The sequence below is a fragment of the Hetaerina americana genome, unplaced genomic scaffold (assembly GCF_022747635.1).
Source record: "Hetaerina americana unplaced genomic scaffold, ioHetAmer1.1.p SCAF_4, whole genome shotgun sequence".
Taxonomy (NCBI): domain Eukaryota; kingdom Metazoa; phylum Arthropoda; class Insecta; order Odonata; family Calopterygidae; genus Hetaerina; species Hetaerina americana.
The window spans coordinates 71,130,338-71,151,192 of NW_027286985.1; the positions used below are offsets into that span (position 1 = coordinate 71,130,338).

The 20,855-nt window shown below is 39.7% G+C and overlaps 1 protein-coding gene across 1 annotated transcript in view; it reads left to right on the forward strand.

The window, feature by feature from the left end:
• LOC139692479 (probable cationic amino acid transporter) overlaps positions 1-20,855 on the forward strand; it is a 438,727-nt gene that overhangs the window by 389,712 nt on the left and 28,160 nt on the right. Inside the window, exons 3-4 of the mRNA XM_071590696.1 lie at positions 17,896-18,027; positions 18,872-19,161. Coding sequence (XP_071446797.1) covers positions 17,896-18,027; positions 18,872-19,161 — 422 coding nt within the window. The remainder of the gene's footprint in view (positions 1-17,895; positions 18,028-18,871; positions 19,162-20,855) is intronic.

The following is a 20,855-nucleotide window of genomic DNA, read 5'->3' on the forward strand; positions in this document are numbered from 1 at the left end:
GAAAAGTGGACATTTATTTACTGTCCTTCTGTACACAAATATTACTTTAAATATTACTCAACGAACTTTCGTATGGTTAATGTAAGAAAAGACTGATATTTTGATTTGTAACATGCTAACTGGACAATTGGCATTGCTTTGGGCTATAAGTCTTGCATCTAAATCCAATATAATAATTGCTTGACGCACTTTAGAATTTTGCGGACACGAAAATAATATAAAAATATGGATCAAATCATGTGGTGTAATGATAAATTAAGTTCCTTAAAACTAATAAAATCCTAAGCGAGCTCTCTCCAATGAACTAATATGCTCCGGTAAAATATATTTTTCTTTTGAAGCCATTCTTTAAATCGCATTTGGATTGGTCCATACGGAATTCTCGTTCATATTCTAACTACTCACTACTTTTCCCTCATTTATATATACATATATTTAGCTGTAGTTGTTAAAAATAGATAATCGAGTGGTTAATCACCAGGTATATTTTATTAACAAATATATAATTCCACAATTGCAATCCAGATCCTTAAAATATAGCCACACTTAAATAGCGGGTCTTCGAAATATACATCCATCTAATTATGTCTTCTTAACGGAATACAGTTCGATGTTTGAAGCAACTAAAGTGAACTAAAGCTGTTCAGAGCTTTCGTCGGTGAGTCTATCTCAGAGGTAGAAAGAGAATGCGACCTCTCCGTGGCCCTCCATTATATTATTTACAAAATCGAGGACAATACTGTTTTATAGGTCGTTGGAATACTAAGACCCCCCACATTTAAGAACATTTTTTGAACGAGTAATAATTGGTAGGGGGACGCGATGGAAGGAGTGATGAGGAACATGATGGTGCTGGAGCAGAGGACTAGCGGTTAGTCATGACCTGGGGAGAAGTTTACGCTGGTAGGCAAGTGGAATAAATATTAATAATCTCCTCTTATCTATTTACTTCGATACTGAGTACTTTCCTTCTCTGTATCTTTTCTGTCGATAATTTCGTAATATGATAACTGACTGACTGACTTCCTTCCCTACTCCTGACTCCTTTTAATTAATGAAAGTAAGATTTGAAAACTAATGGAATTTAAGTAATTTATGTTAACTTGGTAAGTAATTCATCATATTTTTTGATTTAATACTTACCTGTATCGGCATATTTAAAAGAATTTATCATTATAATGTTACAATTTTTTTCTTATTTTTACCAGTTCAGTAGTATTATAATTGAGCGAAATATGCTCTCCATCAAAACTACTTATACTTGAAACAAAGTATTTTTTCGAGTGGGTAAATATATTTACAAGTTATATATACTCTAATAACTATAGACTGTCCTTGGAACTAGTAAAAGAGAATCGTGCGATGTCAATTCCATTCGCCATTAGCATGACATGAGGTAAATTAAATTCGTCTCATAAAATTTCTTCAACAAAACATAGTACGTACTGTTATTGAACGCGAAGAATATTGTATTTTAAAGAAATGTCCATTGTGATCCGTGTTACCTTTTTTGAAATATGGATACATGAGTCGTGAGCACTGATGTTCAGAGACTCATATATCCTTCTCGACTGGAAAATTTGCGATGTGATTTTGTCACCATGACTACTTCAGTTCAGTTCAATGAAAGTCAGCATAGATATCATGGAAATCATCATCTCCCTCAAAGAATAGTAACTTAGGAGAGGAAAATTGAATATTCTATCAGTTTTTTGTCATTAACACATTCCTTCATACAAGGATTCTTGGATAAATGCAGATATTTTGAACATGGAGTAGAATGACTTAGTGCCTAAAAGATAAACTTCTGGACGGATTCCATCCCCAGCGGCAATTTATGAACATCTTTATATCATACACCAAATTTATCCAGAAAGAACAAACGGCATGTAATCAAATGACCCAAATTATTTAATCCATATTTCACCAGTAGCCACATTAAATCATTATTAAGGGGAGGAGAAGCCGCAGCTTGTTTACAAACATGGGTAAAACAAATCGTCTTTCTGGGGAATTTATTCAAGACGCGAAACTTATTCAATTTCATTACAGAGTAATAAATTTTAATTTATTGATGGATAATATTGACGTTCCAACGTTTCAGGTAAGTTTAGGCACAGAATGAACATCGCTACATTTTTTAGCTTAGTCAATCAAGACCCACACTAACACCCCAAACTACGTTACACTGTTCCCAATACCACAATTTCTACCTGTCTTCATTCCGTCCAGCATGCCTGTTCTTTTCCTCTTCCTAACTCGCTAACATCCCCTCTGTCAGTCTCCAACATTCCATCCCTAATTAAAATGTTCTGCATCCATCTTTCCCTCCTCCTACAGATTTCTCCAAACGATCTTCTCTCCCATGCCTAGCATTTCCTCGTTTGATTTCCAATTTCATACCATTTTACTTTCCCATGCTTCTCCACATCCACCTCTCAAAATCCTCAAATGTAAGCATTTCATCTTGCCTCAACGATATGTTCCCCAAGCTCTTTATCAATGTTTTAATAACCCTTTCTTGAACATCCTCGTCATTTATTCCCTCCACCATGTGAAAGCTTCTTCGGCTAATAATTTGAATATTTGTGTTTAAAAATAATAAATTCTTGGAATTCTTTGCTGTATTTTTATTTAGTTATAGTTGTTGTATATATATCCCACTAGCTGCGAGCGCGTATTACACGCTGCCTTGTTCGTGCCTAGGTAGGGTCATACTTTTTTTCCACCTGGATAGCTATGGCACAATTGAAGGAGTGGGCGCAATGAAATAGAACGGGAGGAACCAATCACGACAAGATCCCAATACTCTTTCCCTGCTTCAAAATTGAGTTATCCATGACCTTCCATATAAGGTTAATACATTTTATCTACGACCTTGACCTCCACGACTTCTTTTTCCACTCTCACCTTCGGGGAATCACTTGAGTATGCACTGAATGAGCACCCTCGTAGTTGACGCAAAGTGGTTTCGCCGAGTATTATATAACCATCCTCATCCTCATGCTCTATGGTCAGCCGTCGTCATAAAACGATTTATGATCGATCTAACCTGACGCTTAAACAATCTCAACTACACCCTGAGACGCTACTAAAAGATTGCGAAGAAGTTGATGAAATAGGAATGAAGATGGATTTCTCTTCAAGTCACAAAGAGAGCAAGCAAGACAGACTATTTACGTGGCATAGAACACCCGAGTTCACCAGTGACACCGAGGGAATTATTATAACTCCAATATATATTGATGGAATTGAACATCAGGATAAAATTAAACAGACTGACTGATACTAAGACACCAGCACAAACAGATTCACGTATTCTTTCTTCCTTCGCACGATATACAATCGAAAGTCGAAATGTAAAACCCCAATTTTTTTCTATTAAAAAAGAAAATAAATATGATTTACCCAAACACCCCCGATATTGTTTTAAGTGGATAAGCATGTGCATTCATTAACATTCATAGGTGTACGTGTTTTAAAGGGCGCGTGCAAATATATATTTATGTTTCGGTGAATATTTATACAGTCAAACCTAGTATCCTAAACCCCATTTGCAATTGAAAGATATAAGAAGAATTGAAATATGTAGAAGAATTGAAAAATATATTACTAGCCCCTACATATCACGTTGAGAGAGATCATCAAAATAAGATTAAAGGGATCACCTGCATATCTTGCCACGCACGCGAGAGGTTACTTGAGGGGTACCTCATCGGTGCACTGATCTCTTTAAAATGTAAATGATCCCAAAGAAAATGTGAGGCATTGCGTTACCCTAAGTTCCCGATGTCAATATTTGAAATTGGGTTCAGCTTATTATTGGTATTTATTGGATGCTTGAAAGTGCCAAATCATCGAAAAGGGCGGATTATTTATTTATAATTCTAATTAAATTTAGTCTATTCTTGTTAGTTAAGCATTTACCATTAGCTCTATTCTGCGACTTCATATTTATTATTCCAGCGTAAAAAACCTTCCGCTTTATATAAACTACGCGACCTACAGCCGCTTATACCAATTTGGAGATTGTTGAAGTTTGAGTTACGAGAGTCAATATAGAGAAAGCTGCCGCAATCAAAGAGTTGCACTTAATTTCCAAGAAATATTATGGGCACGAATGATTATTGAATTTATTTTTAATTAAACCGTGCATATCAAGAGTTAATAAAACCATATTAACTTGAAAACAATAAAAATAAATATGAAGACTAAAAGAAATCAGGTAATTATCCTAGATGCTTTAAAATAATTTTTCACTGCTAAGCATTTTATATTGAAGTAGTAATCAACAATGCATGGATCCGGAAAATTGTTAACAGATTTGAAAAACTTTGATTATGCATTCAGAGAAGAATTCTTGGTCAATAAATCAGATATGGAAGCATAATAAGAGAACAACCTATTCCTTTGTATGCTACAAATATCAGTAAACAGTGAATATGAATAAACAAATCAAAAACATTTTGATCAATAAGGTCGTTAAATATATCTTCAGCAAATGTTATGGTTTATTTTACATCATATAAATAAACCATTTATTAATTTAATATATGAAAATATTATATTAAATTTTAAATATGCCCAGATTAAATATTCAATAGTTCAATCAATGAATACTTTTTTATTTCCAAATTCATCCTTTTCTTTTGGTTACGGTTTCCTAAAAGAAATTAACATTTTATTTTTGATGAGTTATTAATAGTTTTTCGTGAAAATTTTGCGTTTGTGAAAACTTTAAGGTATAATTCTGAAGATATCTTTTCCTAAATGCTACCACCTAAAAGTTTTGCCCATCCCTGCAGTATACTTTTTTATTTACTGATGATCCGTCCGGTCGAAGGGCTCATGCGAACGGATTTCATTGTTTCAAAATATATACCAGGCATATGCATGTAACATACAAGGCACTAAATAAATTATATCTTTCCCGATATATATATTCCTGAGTAAGGACGGTCTCGCAAGACGCCATACGCAAGCATATTTGAATCTTTAATGCACAATTTCAAAAACTAAAGGAAGTACTGATTTAAAAAAAATTCCTGATTTAAAAAGGCCTAATATAAAATATTAACTTCAATTTAACTACTTCAATTCAAAGTCGAAAAATTATTTGCCTAATACTCTGTACTCTCTCTGTTAAGTCTCTGAAAAATACCATCAAAATATAATGCAAATTGGTATGAGATTCATTTGCGTGTACAAAATATGGATAATTTTAAAAATTGTGGCAAATTAAAGTCACCTTGCATTTCACAAACGTAATTATCATTTCTCTAATACCTTAAGAAATATAATAACCCGCCGACATATTTTTCGAGCACGGAAACAAATAAATGAATTTCTGTGCATTGGTAATGTTGGAAAACAGAACTGCCTCATTACACGAAAACCAAAAAGATTATTTTGTTGAATCTTCCCCATTATATGCCTCAATCAGCATTAAAATTTATTAAATACTAATTATATTCTATATCTTTTAATAAATATTTTAGATTTCGTCAACGCATTGCCCTCGGAATATCTACATTTTTTAAATGCCCTTGACATTTATTCCCAAAACAGTTGTTGCAGAAAAATAATAATTGATAAAACAGTCGAGTTTGCAGCAAGAACCTTCAATGTAATTATTCTGCAACATTAACGTATCAACAAACTTTAAGGTGACTAAATATAACCGCATGTCATTTCCTGCTTTCTTAAAGAAATTGAATTTTAAAACTAAAATGCAGTCATGGCTACCGTCCTGGGTAGAAAAATATCTCGTTCCAACTACCTCGAGAAGAGCAAATTTTCTAAAACACATAACTTAGCAATTTCATGAATTTCAGGTATAAGATCAGGAATTTGGACCCAAATCGATTTGTGTGTCCTCAGGCGAGTCAAGCACTCAGGGCCTGAAGCCTAAAATGAGCCTTATTTCCCAAAGAGGCTTAAAGGAGCACGCTTTTTTGGCCTTAACAGTGGACAGAGATGGGCGATTTCGTTTCGCTCACAAAATTGTCGGGCATACAGGTTCGGCTCAATGCACCCAATATCGCTATTCTTCGACGACACCTTGGTGATATCGATCTTCTCAATTTTGTTCCTACCTCTCCCAGATCCCACCGCTTTCATCACTTTAAGAGTGGTAGAATACTCTCAGCAAAATAGAGGTTCTGCACACAAAATGTTTTCTACTATATATCTATTATCTACATCGTGATAACAGTCACGATGCCTTAGTATTGGCGCTGACATAACAGGGACGCAGCGTTCCGTTCGGAACCCAATCTGTGGGCACAAAATCCAAAATTACCAAAAAATAGCCGTGAAAGACGTGATTTCGAAAAAAATACACACTAACTTGAAGGATTTAGCGTAGAAGGGTGATGACCTAGAGACCAGCGGAAAATCTAACGGGGCACAGCTGATGCATTATGATTCAACAAATTTTAAATGCGCTATCAGAGATGGGGTACAAATTAACGGAAGGGACAATAGCGAAGCCGGGAAGAGAGACTGTAGGGCCGGAGGGATATTCGGACCGACAGCCTTGTCGGATTGAAGATACGGAGACATGAAAGAAGATGAGGGGAGGAGATGGTGATGTAAGAAGAGGGGAGGATTACGAGGGTCTTTCGCTTACTTCTCTCCTTCTTCTTCTCCTCCTCCTCCCTCACCATACCAAGATGAAAAGAGGGGGAAAGAGGGAGGGAGAGAGAGAGGATGAAGTTTCACAGTGACTTCGGGGAAAACGATGGGGATCGACTGCTTTGCCTCGGGAGAGTTGTGCGAGAGAAAAGACAAGGGAGATAGAGAGAGAGGGGGTGGGCAGAGATAGCAGAGGATGGAAGGAGAATGAAAAAGGAAGGGAGGCAACGGAGAGATGGGGAGTGAAGGAGGGGGCGGATTTCTCAAAGGATTTAAAGGATAAGACAAGGGTAGCGGAGGAATGCAAGAGCCTTAGGGATAAGTGGAGGGAGAGGACTTGGGGACTCCCTAACCGGAGTGCTGTCGAGAGGGGCCGGGGAAGATTGTTTACGGGGAGGCGGGCGGGGGGGGGGGCGGAGCAGGAAGGCGGGCGGTGGGATGAACCTTCTCCGAAGCGGGGATGCAAGGGAACGGGGTCAGGGAGCAGGGTCCTCCCCCCATTCCCTCCTCGGTCAGGGCCCCTCAGGGTTCCCAATTCCACCCCCTTTCCACCCGATTCCCCTTTGCCCCTTCGCCAAAGGGAGGAGGGCTTTGAAGCCCGGGCGGAATTGCGGCCACAAAGACGAGTGCAGGGTCGAACCTCCAAGGGGCGCTCGGTCCCCCATCGCTCGCTCCTACCCCCCAAGAACCTCCCACCGGACCTCATCGCCGCCGAAATGCCGGGCAACGACGGCGTCCCCTCCGGCGGTGACGGCAGCCGCCCCGAATGTTAAATTCACGAGCACGACCGAAGCTGCTCTTGCACCTTCCTCTTTCCTCTGTCTCTCGCCTCTCACTTATTCATCACCTCCTCCTCATCCCCTTTTATTAGCATGGCCCCCTCACCTTCCCATCACCCCCTCTACTTTCCCCGAAAACCCTCCCATAAAGCTTACCGGTCGCCATCATCTTTATTTTTCGATCGTCGATTCGTCTATTTGGATCCGTAGTAGTCCCGGTGGTGACGCCAATTGGGGGTCGATGCCGGGAAAAAGGAATGGGGCCCGAACTGTTCTCGGGAGCATCGAAGTCCGCCTCGTGTCTCGGGGGCGTCGACCGCCGCCAGTGAGGGTGGAGGGTGGGGGACCGAGTGTGGTCCGCTCCTCCAGGGCTGCAGTTTTCGGTGCGATCGCGTAAAGAGAGAAGTCCGTTTTGACCGTGTGCACCAACAATGGCACGCCTATTAACGCACGTAAAGACCACAACGCTTCGAATTTGGTCGCCTGCATGGTAATTCGTGAGAGAGTTTCCGATTATTCGCAGAGGGAGCCCGTACACCTACAATTCAAGACTTAAAGTAAAGGTATATGTAATCCTTTCCTGTGATGATTTTTTCCAGTGCAATAGACTTCACCTTAAAGTCTGAGGAGTCAAAGTTCACCCCAGTCTTACCATAGGACGAAAACGTTTTTTTACAGTACGACGGCTTCCAAGAAAAAAGAATATTTACGTATTTGCTTGTTGATTTTAATTCAATTTCAAATAATTACTATAGGGTGGTATCGAAGCCTTGCGTACTTAACGCAAATTACGCATTCACTTTCGTGACAGCTATACGCATGGTTGGATAAAAGAGTGTGTATAATTTTATCGCATAAAGAAACTGTAACAACAAATGGAATTACCAGATGAAAATTAACGTGGCTAGCTCTCCGATTTCCCATGTCTTTCTTTGGTCCTGGATCCGTACTGGTGGGATATCTAATGGGATATTTGGTATTCTTCCCGGCTTCACTCGTGAGACGGAATGCTGGCAGACATGAAACTCACATTCAGACACTTTTAGGCTCTAGAGCATAAAAAAATGAAACGTCTAAAATTAATTTTGGAAAGTAACGAGTTACTGAGACCATATTGGTCCAATACCAATCATATATATTGCCTCTTCTAGGAGTAAGACAAAGACAGAAGGGTGGATAAAAAGTTGTAGCAATATATCACAAGAAAAATCATTCAAAATTATTTGAGAACAAGACCCATTGTTGAAAATTAAGGCCAAATTTTATAAGAACTCTCGACTAAAAGATATTCGATCAGAGGCCCACTAACAAGAACAATTGAATTACTGACTAGTTATAACCGTGCGGGAATGCGGGAATAATGGGAAACACTGTCGGCGTTGTGTATATACTGGCGCAAGGCGGTGCAAAAGAAAGAAAAAACCTGAACTGCCACTTTGAGCCATTGACCAAATGTACGACAAGAACCTCCGAAAACTACCTTTGGAAGAAAAAACTGAGGGTCAAAGAAATTAAACACATCCCCTTAGTTACTGTATTTTGGTACATCCAAATTGAGTGGCTTATAGAAAGTTCTCGTTATAATGGCGGCTAAATGTGTCTATAAGTCTAAAAATAAAAGGGATTCCCAAGACTACAGTAAAAAAACTCATTCCAATAATATGACTCATCCACGAGGAAAGTACAATAAAAACGCAACGCTCGAAAGAAATTTCTTTGGTTTGACGAAATAGATTCTCGCTTACTAACATTTCATAAGAAATATTCGCAGCAACCGTAACGACGCAGATTCATTAAGATACCTACCACGGAAATACTATTACAAATGAGTAATACAGAGATATATAAAATGGTTAGTAAATTCTTTGTTTGGTTATTTGAAGTAGATTTAATAGGATTAGGATGAGGATAGAATAAGATTATTGAATTATACCGCTGCGCTCCTCATTAGTCCTTAGGTTTTTCGGTATATTCGAAATGTACTTTCATTAAATCCGTCCTTGACTTTCCTAGAAGTAGCATATTCCACCCAAATATTCTACGCTAGCAAGTAGAAATATGCTCTAGTAATTTATCCCTTGTTCTCAAGGTGCTGTTTTTAATATCCCGACTCATTCTTAATATATACGACGGTCTTTTACTTTAACCACCCAACCTATCCATTTCACCTTCAACACTTCATTTGAATCATCATCGCGATACATTATCAACACGAGGATTTTATTGTAGAGCTCTTGAAACTATTCTCTTGTCTGTCCCCCTCCAGTTTTTCGTAGCTCCTCCAGCTAATGCCTTCCGCCGGTTACTAATATTCTTCCGGAAAGTGCCTTTCTAGAAAAGACTTCCTGGCTGCTCCCGCCAAGCAGTAACTTACCTACATTATCTTCTTGTCTCGCCTTCTGATACCGTCAATGGTTCACAGCATAGATAATGTCACTTATATTTGTTGCCTTTCACAAAGCATTTGTTTGTGTCAAGGGTGGTATAGTTTATCGCTAGCAATTCTAAAGGACGCAATTTCGGGCGCGAACTCTTTCAGTACTCAAGCGGCAATATCCTCTAGCCCAGGAAATTTGTTTTTTTTCTATATTTACAATAATACCCCTCAAGCCGCCGAAAGGGCGTGTGGCGAGGGTGTTAAATCACCACCCATAAAGTAGAATAAAACCACTTGCAAATCTAACAAATGCATGCCAATATACACCCACAGAGGCGTATATATTCATGCAGAAGCTTTTATAACTTTCACGCATGTAAATACACAGACAATCAACTAACATGCACATGCACTTACGAATACACCTGGTCAACGGAGCGTTTAATCTTGTCCTGACTTGTACATCGAATGCTTTTACTATTTCCATAATAACTTTGGTTTCTTACAATTACGAGCTCGCTCTTAATTGTAAGAAACCAATCAGGAATCATAAGAACTTGTTGGTATAATTCCTGATTGTTCGGAGCAAGAAAAAATATGTGTATCTATCTGTACTTGAGTTTACCTCCCTAATCATATTTTTGTGGTTTGACCTACTAAAATAGATTGGGGCCATGATAATTCCTTAATTGTCACTGTTAAACCCGTTTGTTCTGAACCTTTCTATAGGTCCAAGTCTCGCTTGCTATTTTTGCATCTTCAGCGGCTTCCAGCTTAATACCCATAAAAGGCCTGTCACACTCGTCTTCTTATCGAAACAATTTTTGGCGAATATGACGGATTTCCTCTAGACTTCAACCTATTTCTTTCCGCCAAATTTTCTCCCAAACATCCCAAATACTTGCAGCGTATTCCAAATGTGGCCTTAATTGAGCAAAACACCTCTCTTTTACTTTGTCCTTACATTTCCCCACCGCCGGTTTAATGAAGCCGAGTTTCTTTTAAGTGGATCCGCATATTGTCCTGATAATTGCTCCCAATGAAAGGCGTGCTGTTGGAATACCCCCTAATATTTAACTTGATCTGCCGTAGTTACCACTGAGTCATATATTTCATAACTAATATCCTGCTCATTACTTCCTTTGTTCGAAAATTTCTATGCTAAGTAATAATCCCCATTCCTATCACCAACCTGGTATTGTAGCTAAGTCTCAAGAGAGTAGCTCGCAATCTGATGAACCCCTTATGCCACCGTGTCGTCTGCAAATAATTTGAGGTTGCTAATAATGTATGAGCTTAAGTCATTTATGAATATAATGAATAGAAGCGGCCTTATTACCCCTCTCTAGGATACGGCAGTAGATACATCCACCTCCATTGAGCACAACCCATCGATGACTAGTATTTATTTGCGATTTGACAAGAAGTCTCTCATCCAAGTTATTACCTTCTCATTGAAATCATAGCATTTAAGTTTGTGTAACAATTTATTGAGCGGGACTTAATCGCAGGCTTTCTTGAAATCCAGAAATACTGCATCAACTTGTCTGTTGTTTTCTCCCGATCTAAGTATTACGTGGATAAAAAGGCTTAATTCTGTTTCGAAAGATCTGCTCTTCCTAATTTCCAATTGTTCCTAATTATAGAAAACATCCGTTTGCAGTAACCTAACTCCTATATCCCTCTTAATTCTTGTATCGCTGGTGAAACCACTTGCTAAATATTAGCATCCTACTTTTCCCATTTTTCTCTAATTTTATACAAAATTATCTTTTTTATTTCAACTACGAGACTATTAAAGCATATCAATTTTCAAATTGTTTAAATTTTTATTTTATCGCCCCGTCCTTCAATCAGACTAGCATATGGTATTTCAAATTTGAAGAACTTCTTTGATTTACTGCTTTTCATATTTAACAAGCCACTTATAGGAACGCAATTCATGTTAAATATTATGTAAAGGTTGTTTCAATGTAAGAAAACATTTAGGAAATTACCAGCAACTTCACACAAAAGTCCAAGGTAGCATTCAAAGCCAAACATTTCAGGTTAGAAGGCAGGGTAGAACACAAAAGGATATCCAATTATGATGTGCTGTCATATGATTCGATTCGTAGGGAGAATAAAATTTCATTACCTGATTGAATTCTCCTTGCATCGTTTCAGAGTGAAAAAAAACAAGAACGGCAAGGAACTTCTTTTCACTAGCGACAGAAGAAATTCAATTCTTCCGCCGTATTTAATCTCAGAGATGGTAACTTCGGGACAGAAAAAGCGTCCGCATTCGAACTCCATATAAATTGCAAAGTACCTCCGCACGCACGCCTCAGGCACCGAACGGAGGCATCAAAGGCTCAACATCCGAGCTTTAAGGCTCAATCCTCTATCACTGACGGAGACTGCAGAAGCAGCATATCCTTCTCGTGCGTGAAGGGGTTTGCATAGGCAGAAGTGGGAAGCAGGATGAGAGGAGTAAGAGCAGGGTCGCGCCGAACCCCGTTGGAGTTTATATTTTACTTGTAGGCAACACGTGCAACTGACCCGTGCTTCAAATAGCCTAACACCCAGGATATCCCCTTCCTCTGAGAAGACGCGGTTATGCTCCTCGACTTCACCGTCCCGCCTCCCCCGTAAACCTCTCTCCCACTTCATCCCCTTGAGCCGCGCCGGCGTAAGGCCCGAGGAAACAAGTGAACACAAGGAAATTCCATTCTTCCCCCCTCTTCTTGAAAAAGGGAAGGAGCGGTGGGGAAGGGTAATAGTCCCTTGCTTGCTCTCGATTCCCAAGGACAGAACCCCTTTCCTCTTTCCCCCCGTCAACCCCTTCCAAGCAAATTACCCCCTCCGCCCCCCGGCCGAACCAATCCTTGCATCCGTACCTCTCTAGTCCGCAGGAGGCAAACCGCCGAGAGAGCTAGGGAGTCGGCCCTCCGGGGGTGGCTTATCATCATCAGGTAACGACCATGATCCCGCTCTCCTATGGGGAGGGGGAGTGGTAGGGAGAGGGACTTAATTTTGTACGTTCTTATTAAGACCAGTACTGCCTGACGAAGGGAAATTTATGCACCACCGTAGTAATCATCACCCCCCTCAATGTGCGCGGGAGGACTCGTAATCAACCGGTTATAGGGATGGGTCCGATAGGTACTTAACATAGGAATCTCCGGAAGGGCCGAAATTCTTCCCCCTTTCACCGTAATTAACTTCCTTTAAAAACCCTGTAAATCTACTTTTTTGGGAACGAATTTTGATTCTCCTTGGGCCATCTTGTGGGACAATGAGAGGATGGATATTAGTTTTCACAACGCTGGGCAGTTTTTCTCTAACATTACACGCAATCAGGTAAATATTAATTCTATTAGATTATGGTAAATGATGGCATTTACAACGTAGCCTCTCACACTTATTTGTTCCTTAAAATCTGTTAATTGTTTACAGCAGACTAAGAGCCCGAATATTTCGATTTTTTGGGTCTCATTTCCTATTCAGTCTTTTCCACAATTGCTTCGTCTGACTTACCAGTGGCCGACAGTCAATTAAAATCGATCGTAAGTAATCTTTCTGTTATTTTATTAATAAATCCCGTTAACGTTTCCAGGCATGTCCTATATACTGCTATTACACTTTCATCTGGTTGAAGGCTTATATATCTAAGGTCTTCCGTTAAAGTACATTCTCTTGTAAATCTCTCTTCCGGTAACTCTCCTCAAGTTCTAAAATTCCTTCACTCTTTACTTTCACGCAGATACAATTTCTGTAATGATATTATCTAACCAGGACTATTATTTAGTTTGTTTCTACTAATTTCTATGGTGTGATTTTCATCGCTCCTCCCATAAAACCAAGATCATCAATGAATTATTTTTTTCTGCTATAAAAAGAGATGTAACCCGCTGAGCTCAACAATCATAACGGAAACAGAAGTCTTCTGTATCCATAGAGATGGAAAATTATCAAATATACCTCAGAGTTGGGCGGATTTTCCGACTCTATGAAGTTCAGGGAAGGTTGACTGGAATATAACGCTAGAACCAACCCACCAGTATGAAATCTATGATTATTAATGGGATAGGGTGAGTTAGAGGGTACAGCCAATGGCCTGGGCTTCCAAATGCTGTTATTCAAAGGATCAGTGAATGAAATAAAGTAGATAAGGAGAAGATAATGGTTCAATACGTTAATTATACGCACGCAGAAATAGTTTAACGTTTGTAATGAGATTTCTAAGTTAACTGGAGCCCATAACTTTATCATCCAGAGGATTTCAGATAGCCACTGATTTCTTTCAAAGCTGATCAAAATATTCTACAAACCTTTTCAACTGCGCGCAAACGAACTTTGCATGCATTTTTGTGAAATGCCTACCGCCAATTTAATTTGCTTGATGTAACGTTGGTTTGATTACGCACCGAATTCACTCTTATAACTTCTTTAACACCAATTTACCAAAAACTGACTGTTCAGGCATGGATTTCAACGTAAATATTCATTAAATTAAGTGATATACTGAAGAGTGGCAATCGGTATTTCAATTAGCTGAAAAGAAGATTTTTTTCAGTGCGTTTCAGTAACTATCAATTCCATCTCGGGGTTTAAGGACATTCAAAGTATTATGAGTTAATAGTCCATAAAGGAAATTATTACATATGCATTTTCTTAATCAACGCGCGTACATAAAAATATTGTGAAAATGTGATCATTTAATTTATTAAAATCTTCCCAAAGGATAAGAACGGTCATCAAAATCCTACATAGGATTGTTAACATCACAAACTTCACTTTGTACGTATTTTCTGAAATCGGAAATCAATAAACACTTTAAATGAAGCCCAGAAGTTTCTACTCATAAGTCAACATAATTTTATGCCTCTCTTTAGACTGTTCTCTGTTACTCTGCTATTCTTTAGACTCAGTACACGTATCCATCTACATTCACCCCAAGGATACAGTAAAACATTCCGGGGTAGGTTCGTAAGCAAAAAGTATAATTGGCCGTTGTATCTAAATATTCAATCCACTTCAAATATTCCTTATCCCCTCGAAATTGACAACGGCCTTTTTTTCATTTTTACGAGTCTATGAGGCATGCTCGAGCCAGGGAGAAAAAGAATTCAGGATCGTTGGGAGATTTATTGAACTCAACCTGTTGCTTCGACAAAAATTCTCCCTCACTCGCTATCTCATCCCCGTAGACTCCCACCACCCATCCCCCTCTCTACTTTTTGTCTACCAACTATTATAGGCGCGCGCATAATTTCCACCCCATCCAACAGTTCACTTCGAAAGCTTGAGTTACCAAATTTCTCCCTATACTCGTTTCGACCCGTTCGCTTCAAATAACTCGTCTTTATCTGCATTCCCCGTGACCATCTGCGCACTCTCGGCGTAAATAAGAGAAAAAGTCACCGATGTGAAATACGGCGATTCCCGTGGATTCCCTAGGTCATCTTTCGAAATTCCGCGGGCACCTAATTTACCCAGATGTACAGCAATTCCCATAAAATGCTTTCGGGAAAATTGTTTCCTTCGCTTTACGGCTTTGATTCAAAGCACTAATCATGTTGACCGTTCAAATACATCCTTATAACGTAAGTATTAATATGGAGTGTTTCATAACGGCGAAGTTTCCTTTTAGTAATTTCATTTTTAAATGCTGACTGAATATCAGACTACATCCAGTTAAAACGACGATCGATTTTCAATGCTGTAGACAATTAAATAAGAGGTTAAGGGAATAGAGATAAGCTAAAATAGGTTCTTCTTGTAAATTTGCATCACTAGATCGTTGCTACCCAGCAATTTGCCTAATTTTAAAACTATTTTATAATAATAATAATAATAGTACTAGGTACATTTAATGCAAATAATCAGTACCGTAGTAAAATGTTACCAACAAACCCCTCTCCTCACCCACCACACCTATTACTTTCTCAATTGTTTTCCTTTCGGTCTATTTCACCCTCTCCATTCTTCTCCACACCCGCATTTCAAAAGCCTCCAGTCTACGTATATCCTCCTGCTTTAGTGACCACGTTTTCGTACATGGTTAGGCTCCATCTCAAAGTTTTTACGAGTCTTTTCTTAATATCCTTACTCAACGTCCCCGTCATCAACTCCCTCCTCCTTGTGAAAGCCTCTTTGCCTAGCGCAATTCTTCTCCTTACGTCCCTACTACCTTGACCGTGTTGGTCCAAAACACTACCGAGATACGTAAACTGTTCTACCTGCTCTAGTTTTTGCCCTCCTATCTTAATGTTAAGCTTGGCCTTTTTCTTTCTAGAAAATCGCATAACCTTTGTTTTATTAATATTGGTTATCATCCCATACCTGTCCCACTGAATTTCCAATTCACTCAGCAATGATTGCAACCCCTGGCTGACTGACAAACTAAAGCTTGGTCATCAGCAAACGTAACTGATTTTACGGATTCCCCACCGACTTTCATCCCTACCTCCAGTTCTTCCCATGCCCCTTTAATCATTTCCTCCACATATACGTCGAACAACAACGGTGATAAAGGGCAACGCTGCCTGAAACTCTTCCTAACATTGCCCATCCGGACTTTCCGTTCCCCCCTCGCACTTGAGCAGTCTAAGACATGTAAAGGTTGCGGATAGGCTTCCTGTTCCTCCACTCTATTCTTATTTGCCGCGATATACTCATTAGTCATTCCCAATTCACTCTATTAAACGCCTTTTCGATATCTACGAAACAGGCAAATACGTCCTGATTGTATTCTATATTCTTACCCTTTCTTTTTTTATGAACATTATATGTATTGCCTATCAGCCAATGTAAAAGCCTTTGCGTCGTTTTTGGCTGCTTTGTCAAACAAATTAACATACCTTGGGTGAAGCTGCGGGTGTCCAAAGTAACCAGGGATCGAAACCGAGGCCTCCCAACAGATAGCCAACGGTTTGTCCACTACGTTACCACGCAACGCCAAATGAAGGAAACTCCAACATGAATATTTTCACCTTCCCTCGTAAATTGCCCCCAAAGTTATCGTGAAGATTAGCTTGAAATGGTAAAGAGGCTGTTGGATTTCTCTTCCAATTAGCTGGATGTTAATCTCTCGTTGGGTTTCTGATGTTATTCTTTATGCTTCACCCGGATTTATATTTACGTATCGTATCTGGTCAAAGTAAAGTGAACTCACCCAAATAAAATACACTTTTAAGAATTAATTTCGCCCTGAGATATTAATTGTGAAAATTTGTCAACGTGCCAAAATTTAATGTGCCGAAAACCTGCCCAGTTTTGAATAAGTTTTGGCTTGACTGTGTGTGTGTGTGTGTGCGTGTGTGTGGGTATTTCAATCCTATACCAGCTGAATATTAAGTATTATGCCGAGTTCCAGCAAGCTCTGTACTAGCCATGAAAGTATAAGTTTTGACATGTACAAAAAACATCTAACACCAGTGGCTACCTTAGAGGACATGCATACCTAAAAATCACCCTTTTGACATGACCCATTTGAAAATGACATCTTCCTACACCCCTAATGATAATTTTTAACGCCCTGAATTTCTTACTAGAAAAAACCTTTAAGTGCTCCATCACACCATCATCAATAACAACAGCTATTTCTGCTCATTCTAAAACTTAGTATAAATACATAAGTGAGTGGACGTTTTCACTCTTCGTTTTTAGCGCTTCTATCTTAATAAAATATTTGGTTTTAGAAAGAGCAGACTATTATTTATCGATAAAATTGTCACCAAGTCTCACACCGCACACCATTAATGATTTATATACGTTCTTCATCGACTTTTCATTATTTTCCGTGCACATCATAAACGAAATTGACCTTCCGAAAAGCAAATACTTTGTTCTTCCAAAAATAATTTATTATGTACCACCTAGGTTTCGCCTTACAAGGTATCATCATGCAAAGTCATCACACAAAGACAAAGTCAATCCAAAAAAACAGCCATCATCAGCCGTACCTCATGATGACTTAGTAAGTCGAAACTTAGGTCGTGCATGTGGAAAAACTATTTTCTTTTCCGATATGAATCGCTTCCACAAAGTTACGCCTCAAACCATTCTATTTCTAAAATGACCTTATTTTTCCTTCTTTTTATTTTTTCATACTGGCAGCCTTGGCACGGCCTGAGAACGATGCTCAACCTGGTGGTGCTGTGCAGCGTGGCGTTCTTCGTCGGTGCGGGGGCCTTTGAGGCCGATCCTGCAAATTGGGCCCACGGTTTCCTTCCGGCAGGACTGTCTGGGGTGAGAGAACTAAGAAAAATATTCGAGCGGGCGATTCGCTTAGAGGATGAATACCCTACTATTATTTGTTGAAATGACATAAATTTTCTATGATAAGACAATTCTTCAACATATTTCACAGCAGAGTAAATATACCTATTAAAAATTGATTTTTTTATGAAATCCGGGATTTCATCTGCGGTGAAAATTATGTAAAATTTATCTTCTTTGCCATAACGACCCTCCTAGCTACTAAGTCTATCGTTGATATAAGCTCTAAATACAAAAGAGCGCTGTTTAAACTTTTATATCCTGATTCAGGGTCAAAATCTTTCCCAATCCTCTCCAGAATCAACTTCCTTAAATATTTGCCCCATCAGTGTTTGTACGTAATCATTGCACATTGCACGTAAGCATTCCACATTCTCCCAGAGGTCCCACCATCAATCGCAATATTTTTCAACGTTTAAAGTAAGATCACACTCGAAAGAATTCATCTTAGGCAAATTGACTGGGTGGAAGTTGAAATGACATTAATTTTCCCCACTATTCAATGACTTTACGCTAAGGCTTCACCGATTATCTTTCGTTATCAAGGGCACCAAGAAGTCCATGGAGCGGTGAATCTCGCATTTATACGCTGAGAGCTAGCGGGGAAGGGAATTGGGGTATTAAAAGGGAGGAAAATTAATAAATTATCTCATTTACTACACATCACTAATCCATCCCCAATTGCCACAGGTGAAACATTTTCCGCGTTCCGTTTCCGCCGTTTTATCAAAAACCTCGGCCTTAACCATTGACATCCCAGTATGTACCATTGCTAATATAATTCTTTCTCTTTCGGCCACCCTTCCACCTGCAGCTTGTCTCCGGGTCTGCAATGAGCACCCTGGCATTCGTGGGTCTGCATTCAGTGGTGGCGGAGGGCCGCCGTCAGCGGGCCCTCAACATCGCCCGCACTTCTGCAGCGGCGAGCAAGGGCGGAGGGAGATCATCGGGTAGAGGGCAGCATCAGTCGGGGCATCGCCACGCCGCCGGCGGTATCTTCTCCAACTCGACGAGCGTGGCGCTCGCCTCCCTCACGTCACTGGCGCTCGCGTTTGCTTCGTACTTCGCCGTAGCAACCACGCTAACCATGATGGTACAGTTCAGGTGAGACTGCCACTTTTACCTTAGAAGAGGGGCCGTCCGCACAGAATTTAGGCTCCGCTTGAATTACCCGAACTAGGCCAACGGGAAAGCTACCCCACGACTCACTGAACAGAGTACAAAACAGCAGGGGTGACACCCCAAACTGTACAAAACAGGATTACTGTGTGAATATATGTAAAAAAAAAGTAAAAAGGTGTTTCATCCCCCAGAAATCACTGGTTGCACTTAGCACTAACCAACTCCTTGTCAATCGCCTTACAAAACCTAGCTCCAAAATAGATACCTTTTTTAAAGCAACTGAGCCCATTGAAAGAAATAATCCGTAATTACTCCCGAACTAGAACACACATCTCTTTGAAAATCACCACATACCTTAATTAAGTCAATTACGATAAAACGTAAGCAAACCTCCGTATCTACATAGTCTTTATAAAAAGTATTGGGAAACGTTTCGGAAAAGTAGAATTATTTTAGATATTACTACGATGCCTCAAAATTCTTCAAAGTACATCCCTTAAGCGTTGACACTTTTTCCAGCGGCTTTCCCAGGACTCGAAGGCTCCCTGGCAGGTGAGCGCCGCGATAATCTATTAAATTACTATAAAGCTATAACGGTTTTTCATTTTTTCTCGTAATTTTTAGCATTCATTTCTTTACAATAATGTCCGTCTTGGATATCCCTCATATATATAGTTTTACACTTGACTAAGCAGCTTTACGTCCATGCAGTGGACCTTTTTATAGACGGATTATCTATGCAATACTGTTTGCCTTGTAGGTCGCTATTAATGGTAGAGAAGCCAGTCTTATGTTTATCACTGAGTAGTCTTTCTCTTCATGATTATATCCCACGAGATCTGCTGTTCCATGGGATTCCTAGGAATTTAAAGATGTCGATAACATTTGAGCATCCCTTCTCCGTTGACAAATTTTGGAGTGATGAAATAAAATTACAATTTGATCAATTTTGGGCAACATTGAATGCTCTCGCTAACGGCGCCAGCTTCTGCTTACCTTGAAACATCTACCCCATCATGAAGAAAACGGCGTGGTGAGTTATAGGATTCAGCCCAATTTCAACCCAAGATACTCTCTCGTGAATTGTAAAGCCGTTCCGCAATCGAATAGAGTACCGATTTGGGAATCCGTTGATGCTCGATATAAATTCTCTGAACAAGGACTATCCTTAACTACCGGATCGAACTTTGCCTTTAAAATCAAGTTTATATCAGCCGAGATATGGGATAGCACCACTAGGATAGCCTGAGGTCTCCGATGTTTCCTGAGAACTAGAGGGAGTCGTTCAGCATGATGCGTTACCGCCATGGGTGCCCGGACCCCCCCCCCCCATGTGGAAGGCCCCTTCGTCATCTGAGCGCAAGGGTAAATCAATAGGATTTGATGGGAAATAAATTTCGCCAAACCCTATCGTTCAAATTCACCATCCATTCACATGGATATAGGTATAAGGAACAGAGGTAGGCACACATATAAAAGACACACTCAGGAGAGGTGGAGAAGGCTGAATCGAGCAGATCATATGCGCGAAAACATTTACTTGCACGGAACTTGAAACACTGATCTTTCGATTTGCTGAGCCGATGCTCGACCACTTGAGCTATCGGGGAAAAGTAAATTACGCTGAAACCTGCGAGGGGCTTATGCAACTAAGTGCCCCGATTCTTTGGCCAGGA